Below are 12,167 nucleotides of genomic sequence, written 5' to 3' on the forward strand. Positions count from 1 at the left end.
ACCCACTCCTTGAGTGCCATTGATGTATGGATGCAACTAATGTAAAAAAGAATATGAGGATTGGTTCAAACAATCCAGAACCTCCTCTGCAGGAAACCAACATGCTGTGAGAGTATCACGAAAACACCCAATCTGTACATGCAACACCAGTTGAGGCAATGTCTTTCTCTGTTTTATCTTGTTTGGGTTTACACCAGTAGAACACCACTGCCTTACTCTCAATTAAATGGTTATAGCCATTTCATGTGGAACTCATCCAAGTGGGAATCTCAGTAAGCTTGAAACTGGAAAGTTGCAAGTACTCCCATACTTCACTTGAAGAATAAGGGAAATAAGAACCGTCACCACTGAAGAAAGTGCATTGGGTGACCAGGAAATCCTATTTTGAAAAGCAGACAATACTGATTTCACCACTGAAAACATGATATGGATGTGCACTAAAGTCCAGAACTGACATATTTATGAAGCAAATGTTGTAAGATTATTCAACTACAAATGATACTGTGGAACACTTCATTTCTATGATGATAGTGAGGAGGCAGGGATGAGTGTGCATAGTCTACCTGGTGTAAAATGCAGATTTAGTAGTGAAAGAATACTTGGTCACCACAGATTGGGATTCAAGAGACAAATGTGAAACAAGGGCCCCTGCATGAAGAGAAAGCATTAAGATAGATTTACTCAGTGTCCATGCAGTACTGAAGTGTGAAATATAGCCACAAGCAGTAGGCAATACCCCAAGGATAGAGAAACTGTTATGTAATGGAAGATAAATGTCAGTGTGGTGTATAATATGCCCAAACACAGAATCTCCTTCAAGGCCAACCTAGAGAAGAGCAAGGTAAAAAAGTGAAGAGTGAATGGGAAGTGGGAGAAGACAGAAGGTGACATCAGGAATAAATCATAGGATAAAACAATGAACCCAACTGAGAAAGGTAAAGGGAAAAGGCTTCTGGGAGGAAGAGGATTGCCTAAGAATAAATAGTCAGGAATAGAAATTACCAAATGAAACTGCACAGATGATATAACCATTAGCACATAATGAAATAAAAGTCCATAAGAATCTTGATGTGGGTAGATGATGAGAGTAAAAGAGGAAATTAGGCAAAAGAAGTTAACCTCAGAAGTAGCTGCAGACAATGAAAAAAGAAATGAATTACAAACAGATAAGGACATGGATTGTAATACAGTCTGCAAGGATGGCATAGCAAATACGTAAGACCTATACCACCTGCAGACAAAGAGGAGGAGCATTCCTTTGATGGTAAAGGAGAAATAACGAGCTTAAGGCAAAAAGAGCAAACAAAAGTAAAGCAATGATATGGAGTACAACATAAATATCCAATTCAAAAGCACCATAATGTGGAGACAGGCAATGCATCCAGAAAGGACAGGGAAAGGAATGGTCTTGTGATAACAAAGAATGAAGGGAATGAAGAAATGAAAATAGCACCTGATGTGTGAACCAGACAGTAGTTAGGCATAGTAATGAAGAACAAGAATGTTGGGATGTAAAATAACTGAAAATAGAACAAGAGAAGATCATGTATGAGCAGGCCAGGAATGAACAATCTGAAGGATCAAGAATAGAATGTTAAGGAAGAGAAAGACAAACTGATAAATTATCTGAGAGGAATATGTTTAAAAAAAAAAAGAACAGCAACAAAACAAAAACAACAAAAAACTGAGAATAGCAAGAAGAAGCCACATGTTCTAGGAAAAGGGAAAGTTCAATCCAAAGTCACACAACTGGAAAGAAAAGAGCCACACAAATCAAAAAACACTGGAAGGCACCAAAATTAGCCTAAAGGGAAAGGCATCAAATCAGTACACCACACCACAAACAACAACCTGAAGAAAAGGACAGGAACTCGGAGATGGAATATGGAGATAAACACTAGAAACTACATTTGCATTAATCCAAATACCCTGGTAAACTTAGAGGCATAAATAAACGGAGTGAGACAAGATAGCTCACCAACCAGAACCCCCTTCCCAGTCCATTTGGGAACCCCAAGGAGGTGGAAGTACACCCCTCAACAGTATGGGAAGGTCTAAAGGCCAGTTGTGGTGAGGAGGGAGCAACGGACAAAAAATGATGCTGGTGCAACCAAGAATCCTGAGAAAAAAGAAAGAAACAAGCACACTGAATCTGGGAGGTGTAAGAAAGAGATAAAGAAACCATATGACAAGAAACTGAGACTCCACTAAGATAAACATGGGTTGCACCGAGGAACAAAATCAATAGATGAGCTCCCACTGGATCTAGACTTGGGGAGGATTGTAAGGCTTGTGGCATGTGTTAGTAAAAAGGTTTGCAGTTAAAGGGCAGCACCAAATGAGAATATTTATTCTCGTGAATGAAAGTAAGTAGTGTATTACAAGAAATCTTTTAAAGAGCAATTTTTTATTAGTTTTATATAAATAACTTTTTCTAAAGACTAGAGAAGATAAAACACTGGATCATTTTATATTTGTTGGGAAAAAAATTTTAAAATAGAAGAAAGTACTTGTAATTATCTTCTTCCACAAACTTTTGTAGTTCTTCGATGTATTGTACAGACATCAAGTAGTTTTGAATATGTGGAAGCACTGGAAGATGGTCTGAATAAAAACAGTAAACAATTTTAATTATAAATAAAACCATTGTTTTAATAAATTTTCAAGTAATAAATTACATTATAAAAAGGAAGATCTGTATGTTTTAGTTTTTCCATTATCAATAATCAAACGTTGACATGATATCTAGATACATTAAATAAAATCACTTTCTTACTATTTTTTTATTTTAAAAAAGTGTCATAAGCATAACTTATACTTTCATTTTTCCTTAATATATTTACTCAACTGAAACACAGATATGGTGCAATTTTAAAGTAAGCTAATTCCATTGTTATATTGGAACTGATAAGTGCAGCATAAGCTCAGCTTTAAATCATACACAGAAGTAAAAGATATACACGTTTTAAAACAAGTAAAACTACAAACAGATTACAAGATAAAACCACAAACACTTACAACTCTTATTCCTTTTTTTCAATACAAAAATACAATTACTAAAAACATTATTTTTGATATTTTATAAGCATTTTTCTATACTTTGCTTATTGATTTTAATACAACAACTTAATTTCAAGTATAAAATAGAACTAACAAAAAATGCTGATATGTTTGTTTTTGAAGCACGAAGCTACACAATGGACTATCTGTGCTCTGCCCATTACTGGTATTGAAACCTGGTTTCTAGTAAGTCTGTAGAGATATTGTTCTCTGCTGTGCCACTGGGTGGCTTAATGTATCAAAAACTATTATTTTACAATGTACCAATAACACTACTGATGATACAACACTTACAAACTGTTAGCTATCATCATACATTTTTCCACCATTAAAGTAATAAAATATGTCTGAATGAATATGAACTTATCTTTTTTCAAGTATCTAAAATTTCAACACCAAACATCTAAAACTAAACAAAATATTTTTTGCAAAAAAACACTAATCTCCCAACATCTGACAAAAAAAGGATTTGTAGATGACAAAACCTAAAAGTTAATTAACAAATCAGAAAAGTTTTTACACAAAAATTTAGAAAGAATACAAAATATTCTTTAATTTCATATTAAGGATTCATTATATCAAATAGAAATTTTCACTAACTTATAGTATTCATCAACATTTCAAAAGATCATTCTTAATATGACAATAGTGAAAAGATGAAGTTGCAATTACCCATTATATTACATCACTAGCTTCTTATATGACCATTCACTATTTAACTCCAACTGATTTTCCATAGAAGTTTTCATTCATGGATAAGACTTAGCAGTATTTTGATGAGATTCTTCAGAACAATCGGACATAGTCACTAGCAACCTTAAATAGTTACTAACCTCAACTTGGGTTATTAACCATGTAACAGCATTCTCTAAACAGTTTTTAATTACACAGCTCTTCAATATTTGTAAATTTCAGATAAAACCCTTACCCATATATTACCAATCACATACTTCATATGGAATAAGTCATAAAATGGTAAAATTCACTACACTACATGACATCACTTCTAATTTCAGAGTTCATCTTTACATTAATTAAAAACATCCATAAGCTTTAGACAGAATCATTCACTACCTGACAACATAATAATACTAAACAATTTAAAACTCCATTCAGTAAACCATGAGTTTGAGATAGGATTAATCAATATGACAAATAGAAAATTTAAATAAAACTTTGCCAATAAGGATAAAATCACTCATCATTTGATGCAATCCAAGGATTTATTTTTAACTCCACTTACCATATTTAGAATGTTGCAATTCAGATATTATTTTGAGAATGTTATTCATCTTCTTATAACGATGCTTGTTCTCTACTCCTTCTAATTCTTGATATGCAACATCTATGTATACCAGATCTGTCAGGTATATACCTGTAATGAAATGGTTATATATTTCAAATTTAGATTTTAAAAACTTCAAAAACTCAGCTAATACAAACTACTATCTTAACTACGGTCATTGTTTTGCCACTAAAATACTATAAAACATAGTTTCCTGGAGGACTGTTGTTTGTGCAACCTAAATAAGACAATTTCAAATATTTCTTGTATATGATAATTATGGTAATTTAACAATAAAATGCTCTTTATCTAATATAATAAATATGTTAAAATTGAGAATTTAGAATTTTCAAAATGAGGATATCAATTGTACTTAAATGGCATTGGAAAACAAAGGCATAAGAATCCACGTGAGGAATTAGGATCATCAAGAAAGAGAAGTGAAATAAGTAAAGTCACCATCTTATAACAGGTGAGAGTCCACAAAACAAAGATCAGTGGCAAAAGCCATCTATGTACCCATGCAAAATTTAAACAAGTTTGATGGGTATATTCACCAAAATAACTCTTATAAACACACCTTCCATTAAACCATTAAATACATCAACTATATGGAGAATGAAACAGGTATTCATGCTATTCCATAAAAACAGCACCTACAAATTTCTGTTTTATCAGGCTGTTGAAACAGATACTGAAAAAATTATCACGTATGTACACTAGATGAACTACTGGAAACCTTCAGGAAAGAGTTGGCTATGGCTTTATTATGACAGAGCATTTTGCAACAGAAGCTAAGCAGCAGGGCCGTTACAAAGATGCACAATCATCAGACAGAGCACAACTGGACTTGCTGGCATGGAGTGTAATAATGTGAAGTTTCAAAACAGATACTGAAAAAATTATCACGTATGTACACTAGATGAACTACTGGAAACCTTCAGGAAAGAGTTGGCTATGGCTTTATTATGACAGAGCATTTTGCAACAGAAGCTAAGCAGCAGGGCCGTTACAAAGATGCACAATCATCAGACAGAGCACAACTGGACTTGCTGGCATGGAGTGTAATAATGTGAAGTTTCAAAACTTCTTGTCATATAACATACTCAAATGTAATAAACAATAGCCTGTTGTAAGTATCATTTGAAACAATTGTTTCAACACAAACTATGGAAGTTAATTCATCCCTTCAACACAAGAGGAGTGCCAGATGTCAATAATATATCTCAATGTTTATCTTTTTCAGAATGAAAAAAATTAACCAAATTGTATGAAATTTAGTATCTAGATTTAATTGGTTGATTTAGTGTTTTATGGCACAAAGCAGTTAGGCTATCTGTGCCAAACGTCCGGTATAAAGGTAAAAATAAAGAAAATGTAGTAAAATTCATAAAAGGAGATGAAGGTAAAACAAAACAGCATTTAAAAACATAAGTAGCATAAAACCAATGTTGACATCCAGTCTACAATGTTAAGAGAGAAACTACAGTAAGAGAAGTTGTAAAGGACTTTCTGTAGCGTAATGGTAATGATCATAACCCACCAGGAAGACTAACTGGTAAGTACAAGAACCACCGTCAGTCACCTGAAGTTGGCCTTTCCAGTCCTGGTTCCAGGTTATGTGTCATTACAGCCAAAATCAAAAAGTAAAGTAATAAAAGTTTTAAAAGACATGCAGCAAAATTGTAATAATAACTCACCAGGATGACTAATGGGTAGTTCAAACTGATAGTTCAAATAGCAACATTAGTCACCAGAAGTTGGCCTTTCCAGTCCTGGTGTCGAGTTATTTAATGTTATGGTTATTTTCTAATTTCAAATCGAATTAGTGAGACTGTGATTCTTAAAAGGGAACCACAATTAGAAAGGTGTAATGAATAAATATCAAACACTTGAATGACATTAAAAAGATTAATGGCCTTTAAAAAACTAAAACTTTATCAAGGTGGACAGTGTTACCATCAGCAATGTTATGGACAAACCTTGGGACAGAACATGTTTAAAATGGTGCCTTCATTGAGAGTTGTAACAATGGTAAGAAAGTAAAATGTGGCTTATTCTGACCTGAGTGTTACATAGACTACACACTGGTGCTTCAGTTTCAGATAAAAGAAAATGACAAGTTAAAATACTGTGACCAATGTGTAGTCTAGTTAGAACAACTTCCTCCTTCCGATCCTTACGGAAGCAAGTCAGCCAAAGCCCAATATAGGGTTTTATCTGGAAAAGCTTGTTTTCACGTTGCTCACTCCAAGTCAACTGCCAGCTGACACAGAGTAGAGCTTTGAATACAGGACCATAAGTCCATGTATGGAATAGGCACTGCAGTAATAATGCCAGAGCAGATAGATTTAGCAGCCGTGTCTGCAAGCTCGTTCCCGCAAATACCAACGGGGCCTGGTATCCACAAAAATTGGATAAAATTGGATAAAAGTAGATGTTAATGAGAAATGGGCCAGTTGGTTTTAAATATAAGTGAGAACAGGGTGTGAACCAACATGAAGCAATTCCAGAGCCAGTAGAGAACTAAGCGAGTCAGTATGAATAGTGCAGTTGGAGTACTGCTTAGCTTCAATATGATCCAGGGCAAGAGAAATGGCACACAGTTCAGCAGTGAACACAGATGCTGTAGAGGGGATTCTGCACACAACCATCGAACTGCAACAAACCATGGCAGAGACCACAGAGTTAAATGACTTGGAACCATCCGTATAAATTGGAATGGAAAGATTGTTCGAAAGATGTTCAGTAAATAAAAGACTGTACTTCCAATAGAAGTATCTGCTCTTCTCAGATGACTTAAAGAAAAGTCACATTTGGGGACTGTAATAAGCCATGGTGGGATGGGCTGACCAGTGGATACTGCAATGTTATCCAAGGACAGACCCAATTCATCCAACTGTGCCTGGAAGGCCAAAAGGAGCAATGGAAGATCATCTGTTCTGAAAAAGTATGGCCCACTGAGGGAGGAAAACACAACCTCAGGTGGGATGCTTTGATAAGAAACGAAGTTTTGAAGAATATAGTAAAAACAGTTGCAAATGGTGAAGGTGCAAAGAAGGCTCATGAGACTTTACACATAAGCTCTGAACTGGGGAAGTGCAGAAAGCCCCAGTGCAGAGTTGAAGTCCTTGATGATGAATGGGGTCCAGCATCTTTAAGGCCGAGGGTCTGGCAGAGTCATAGACCAGTGATCCATAGTTGAGTTTTGATCGAATAAGAGCATGATATATCTTTAACAAAGAACACTGATCTGCTCCTCAACTGGTGGTAGAGAGGACACAGAGGATGTTCAGTGCTCTTGTACATTTGACCTGTAGCTGCTTAATGTGTGGTATAAAGGTCAGCTTATGGTCAAAGATAAGCCCCAAGAACTTGGTCTCAGGGACCACAACCACAGGCAGCAAAACTTCACTGATACTGAGTTCAGGATCAGGGTGAATACCCCTGTTGGTGGCAAAAGTGCATGCAAACAATTTTAGAGAAAGAGAAATTAAAGTCGTTTGCTGTGGTCTACTTCAGCACACGATCGAGGGCAATTTGTAATTGCCGCTCAATATATCACGTGTTTAATGACTGACATGAGATGTGAAAGTCATCAACATAGAGCCCGTTTGCAACAGTGAAAAGTGTTTATAGTGAAAAGTGTGACACCTAAAACACAGCCCTGAGGGACTCCAAGTTCCTGTAGAAAAGAACAGAAAAGTGTCAAACCTACACAAACTTGGAATCTCCTGCCCATTAAAAAATGTTCAATAAAAATGGGTAAATTGCTACGCACCCCATATATATGGAGGTCTCGCAAAATGCTGTACCTCCATGTTAGGTCATAAGCCTTCTCAATGACAAAGAATATTGACACAAGATGTTGTTGTTTGAGAAAGACTTCTCCGATTGACGTTTCAAGATGAATCATGTGGTCCATGGTGGAGTGCTGTCATCGGAACCCACATTGAGTGGGCAAGAGGAGGTTGTTTGATTTGAGGAACCAAACAAGATGAGCATTAACCATCCTCTCTGAGGTCTAACAGAGACAGCTCGTCAAAGCAATTGGATGGTAGTTTGAAGGAATCTTGGGATCTTTCCCAGGCTTAGAGAAAGGTAAGACAATAGCCTGGTGCCAGGCATTAGGAAAAATATTCTCCTGCCAGATCTAGCTAAAAACAATTAAAAGAATATCAAGAGAAGCAGGAGAGATATAGCACAGCATGTCATAGTGTACATCATCTGGTCCAACAGATGTACTGCTAGACTGATGAAGGGCCATTTTTAGTTCCACCAGTGTAAATGAATGATTATAGTCAAAGAGACAGTCAGTTCGAAAGGAAAGAGGTGAATGCTCTGCCCGAGTCTTGATGACCAAGAAGATGGAGGAACAAGCAGAAGTGCTAGATACCTGGGAAAAGCTTTCACCTAGAGTATTGGCGATGCTCCAGATATCAGCTACTTCTTGGTCATCAGAAAGTAAGATCGAGAGGGGGACAGAAGTGCAGTGCCCACTGACTTTTTTACCTCTGTCCCATATGACTTTGGGACTGGTGGAAGAAGATATGCCAGTTGTAAACTTAATCCAAGATTCCTTCTGGCTTTGACGTCTTACCCACCTAGCATGTGCATGGGCCCGCTGGAAAGCAATGCAGTTCGAAAGTGTGGGATATCTACGGAAAATATCTCAGGCCCATTTTTGAGCCTTCTGTGGCAGGCAGAATTCCCCAATGGACAAGGATATAGTGGAAAACGTGTCAAGGTTTTAGGAATACATTGAGCAGCTTCTTGTATAATACAGTCAGTTATGGCTGCCACACAGTCGTCTATTGATGGCTGACAGATGATGGCAGGATCAAGTTCTGCGAGAGCAGTGAAAGTGGACCAGTCTGCCTGATCCAGCTTCCATTGGGGCACACGGGTTGGGTGGTATTGACCACAGCCAGTCTCTCTCAAAAGTATAGGAAAATGATCACTGCCTTGTGAATTATTGTCAACCCTCCATGAAAAATGGGAGAATAGTGAAGGGGAGCAAACTGAGAGATCAATAGCAGTAAAAGACTGGCTAGGTGCATGAAAATAAGTATGAGATCCAGTATTGAAAAGAGAAAGGTTGTGATCAGAGAGCATATGCTCTATAGAGTGACCCTTCCTATGAATAACAGCACTTTCCCAGAGGGGATGATGTCCATTAAAGTCCCCACGATTAAAAAGGGAGACAGCAAATATTCAATGAGAGCATCAAGGTCTGATTGATCATATGTCTCTCCAGGTGACAGGTAGAGAGAACAAACAGTGATGGTATGACCCAAGCAAACACGGATGGCTACAGCCTCCAAGGGTGTGCTGAGTGACAACAAGTCCCTCCAGTCCCTTCTGAATAAAATAAGGGGGACGTTTGCCCAAAATGTTTCTCTGAAAGAGAATATAGGAAGAGAAAATAGGTACAACTGGTGGTACAGATATTGAAGATTGCTGATCAGAATCTTCAAGACATGGCCATTTACCTATTGACTGTTTCTTCACTATTTTATTTAAATTTTTATTAAGAGGACCCACAGAAAAAAAGAAAATTTTGGTGCCCACTGACCCCACCCACCATGGAGCCCTACAAGGGGACGCACTACAATGTCAAGCAAGGACACTGCAGCAATGCCAGGGTTTCGTGAGCACTATACCCACACACCAGCATCAAACACAATGTCCACAACACCCATTGAAAACTTCTAACACTGGTACTTGGTTGACTCTAGCCCAAGTGGACTAGCCGACTGACCCAAGGGTGGCTACCCAAAGGCTGCCTGTCTACAGGAATTCAAGGCCAAAGTGGTGTGTTAGGGTTGGACCCCTCAACTATCAGAATCCTCTCCTCCCCTTCACGGGTTGCCACGCATGGCAAACACGTGGGTGGATGTTTAGATCCCAGAGGAGGTAACGTGATAGAACAAAATCTTGCCTGGGAGGTCCCCTCATCACGTACAGAAATCCACACCAAGGGGTATTTAGATTTGGTTTAAAAAAGAAAATATTTTGATTAAGCATTTCTATCACTGTTTGTCTCAATTTTTTTTGTTCAGAAAGTTATTTCAAATACCTTCAGTCAGTTTTAACTTGATTGACATTCATTAACATTCTTTACATACTTTTTTTGTTGACTGTAGTAGTCACCACTTATAACTCTAAATAATAAAAGAGAAAAAAGTAAAAACTGACAAAGACTTACCAAAGAAGAGATATTTCAAAATGGCATCACAATTACCCTTCTCAAGCTAGTTATCAAGACTTTTGCTAACAATATTTTTGGTCAATCTATATTTAATAAATATAGTTTCTTTTGAATAAACAAGAAGTTCTTTCATTCTTAAACACTGTTTAAATATAGTAACCTTAACAATAATACTCATTAATTGAGAAGTCAATGAAATATTTTATCACTGCCTACCATACCTGCTAAACCAAACTCATTTATGCCTAATGTCTTGTAACAGAAGAATACATTAAGAAGTTTTAAGGTATAATTCAAAACAGAAGAATATGCAGGAGTCAATAAAGAATCTATAAAAAAATTCCCATATCAATGGTTTGTACCTATGTTTTCTGAAATTTTATATTAGGTTTTTTTGTTCATTCCTGCAGTAACTCCAATGTAGTCTCTCCCAAAAAATCATAAATTACTGCTTCAACCATTCATTTACATTATACTAAAGCAAACAGTTATAATCTGCTCTATCAATCATATTTAAATAATGCTTATAGCTTTTTAAAAATTTGATTCATTATAAGATGACACTAACAATGATCTTTAGTTGTATTTCTAGAGGTAAATGACAATCAGCATTAATTTATGCATAGAAGTACTAGAGTAATTTGGTAGACTTGAGGAGGCTTATACTGTAAATCCCCTTACACTTTTATATAAAATAAATAATTTAAATCATATTTAACTGAATATTGACGGTTATACATGCTCAATGTTTCTGAGTTACACTTTATAAACCTTTGGACTGAAATATTTAATGTTGACAATAACTATTATTAATTACCAAATGGAATGATTTTATTTCAAATGTTTCAGTGTGTTGCTTTTATTAAGAAGTTAAATGTATTACACTACTTTCTCATATGAAGATTAATATGACTTAGAGAGTAGAAAAACACTTTTGAAAACTTAAAAACCTTAAAATTCAATTATCAAGTTGGTTACGGATCCATTAACATGTACTATAACAAGACTGCTTGTATTCAACCCTTTTAAGCCTGCTATTTTCAAATTAAGCAGCATTTAGATATTTATAAAGGAAACAGAATGAAGCTGTTAAAACTTTCTTGCTAAATGATTAATTCATAATAATTTTTCTAATTGCAAAGCTACTATATAATTTATAATAATTCAACATAAATTCTACTCACCTAGATAGGGAATGCAAGGTAACTTTAAGTTGAGCATATGTTCTCGTAGTTTTTCAAAATTGTTGCTGTCAGAAAATATTTCAGCTAATTTTTCAAAGGTCATTCTATCCTTTTTGGTGACTTGCTAAACATAAAAGTTTTGTGAAAAATTTATAAAATCTTTACTGTTTATACTTTTCATACTATGTATGAATTTTCACAGATCTTAACACTAGGAGATAACTTTAATGAAACATTTTAATAAATACCAGGGAGTGTTATGCACATAAAACATTTGAATGGAAAAGGCAGCCATATATCCAATAGTGCTTATTACCAATAGAGGTACAGGCAGTATTAAAAGTAAAGATTTTAAGATGGATGAAACTTTGCCATCACTTTCAGAGTGAAAGTGAACATTGTAAACAATGGATTTTAAGGCAGATTT

The 12,167-nt window shown here is 35.8% G+C and overlaps 1 protein-coding gene across 5 annotated transcripts in view; it reads right to left on the reverse strand.

The window, feature by feature from the left end:
- The window catches only part of LOC143226274 (ras-specific guanine nucleotide-releasing factor RalGPS2-like), an 88,381-nt gene that overhangs the window by 35,283 nt on the left and 40,931 nt on the right, over positions 1-12,167 (reverse strand). For all 5 annotated transcript variants that reach the window (XM_076457036.1, XM_076457064.1, XM_076457057.1 and 2 more), the window contains exons 7-9: positions 11,741-11,864; positions 4,304-4,435; positions 2,511-2,604 (exon numbers count right to left, since the gene is read on the reverse strand). In XM_076457036.1, the coding sequence (XP_076313151.1) occupies positions 2,511-2,604; positions 4,304-4,435; positions 11,741-11,864 (350 nt within the window). The remainder of the gene's footprint in view (positions 1-2,510; positions 2,605-4,303; positions 4,436-11,740; positions 11,865-12,167) is intronic.

Source organism: Tachypleus tridentatus, chromosome 1 (assembly GCF_004210375.1).
Source record: "Tachypleus tridentatus isolate NWPU-2018 chromosome 1, ASM421037v1, whole genome shotgun sequence".
In the NCBI taxonomy this organism is placed as follows: domain Eukaryota; kingdom Metazoa; phylum Arthropoda; class Merostomata; order Xiphosura; family Limulidae; genus Tachypleus; species Tachypleus tridentatus.